The sequence below is a fragment of the Eimeria mitis genome, genomic scaffold (genome assembly GCF_000499745.2).
Source record: "Eimeria mitis Houghton genomic scaffold, Emh_scaff4097, whole genome shotgun sequence".
NCBI lineage: Eukaryota > Apicomplexa > Conoidasida > Eucoccidiorida > Eimeriidae > Eimeria > Eimeria mitis.
Genome location: NW_013572425.1, coordinates 2,614 through 3,614, shown reverse-complemented (window position 1 = coordinate 3,614; position 1,001 = coordinate 2,614). Strand labels below are relative to the sequence as shown.

Sequence of the window (1,001 nt, the reverse complement as noted above, 5' to 3'; positions counted from 1 at the left end):
AAAAAAAAAAAAAAAAAAAAAAAAAAAAAAAAAAAAAAAAAAAAAAAAAAAAAAAAAAAAAAAAAAATTCCTTCTGGGGTGTATGGTGCTGCAGTATATAATTACTATAAATATAATTATTATTATTATTATTATTATTTTTATTAATATTAATATTATTTTTACTTTTATTAGCACCAATAGGCCTTTAATATTAATATTTATATATCGCTGTTTCAGGTGTATGTACACCTCAGTGCCTATACACCTGGCGAATACGACGAGGTAATTAGAGATCGAGGGGTCATTGAATATGTTTTCCAAATCCTTCAGAGTTGCAGTTGGGTTTGAGAGTTTATCCAGAGCCGCATACACCTCTGCAGAGAAACCCTAAACCCTAAACCCTAGATCCTAAACCCTAAACCCTAGAACCTAAACCCTTTGCCGTAAACACTAATCTTGCCTCTGCTCACCATCTAGAAACTCCTCAGTGGATTCCTTCGAGTATCTGCACATAATTTACACAAAAAAACACCAAAACCATCAACCCTTAGCAGCAGCAGCAGCAGCAAGATCAGCAGCAGCAGCAAACGCCTGCTTGCAGCAGAAGTAATATCGTTCGCAGCAGCATCACCTCCACAGCAGCAGCAGAGCCAACAGCAGCAGCAGCAGCAGCACGAACAAAAGCAGCAACAGAGACAGCAGCAACAACAAAAGCAGCAGCAGCAGCAGCAGCAGCAGCAACGAACCCTGTCGCCTCCATTTTGGGTATAATTTCGGTGTTAACTTTTTCTCTAAATTTTTGAATTTGCGTTTTGTTGTGCAGCAAAAACTCAAAAACACCAAAAAGATAAGAACGATAGAAGCAGCAGCCGTCTCTTCGTATCCTTCTGACTCGAGCTATTTCTCCCTGCTGCTGCTGCTGCTGCTGCTGCTGCTGCTGCTGCTGCTGCTGCTGCTTTTGAGCTGCTAGATGAAGTATTTTGTTGCTGGCGTTGCTGCCTGCAATAAACTCAGAAACA

General features: G+C 39.9%; 1 protein-coding gene across 1 annotated transcript in view; it reads right to left on the bottom strand.

Annotated features, from left to right (window-relative positions):
• Positions 1-1,001, bottom strand: part of EMH_0072440 (ubiquitin thiolesterase protein, putative) — a gene marked incomplete at both ends in the record, with an annotated part of 3,125 nt that overhangs the window by 152 nt on the left and 1,972 nt on the right. Inside the window, 3 exons of the mRNA XM_013499207.1 lie at positions 232-356; positions 453-487; positions 729-981. Coding sequence (XP_013354661.1) covers positions 232-356; positions 453-487; positions 729-981 — 413 coding nt within the window. The remainder of the gene's footprint in view (positions 1-231; positions 357-452; positions 488-728; positions 982-1,001) is intronic.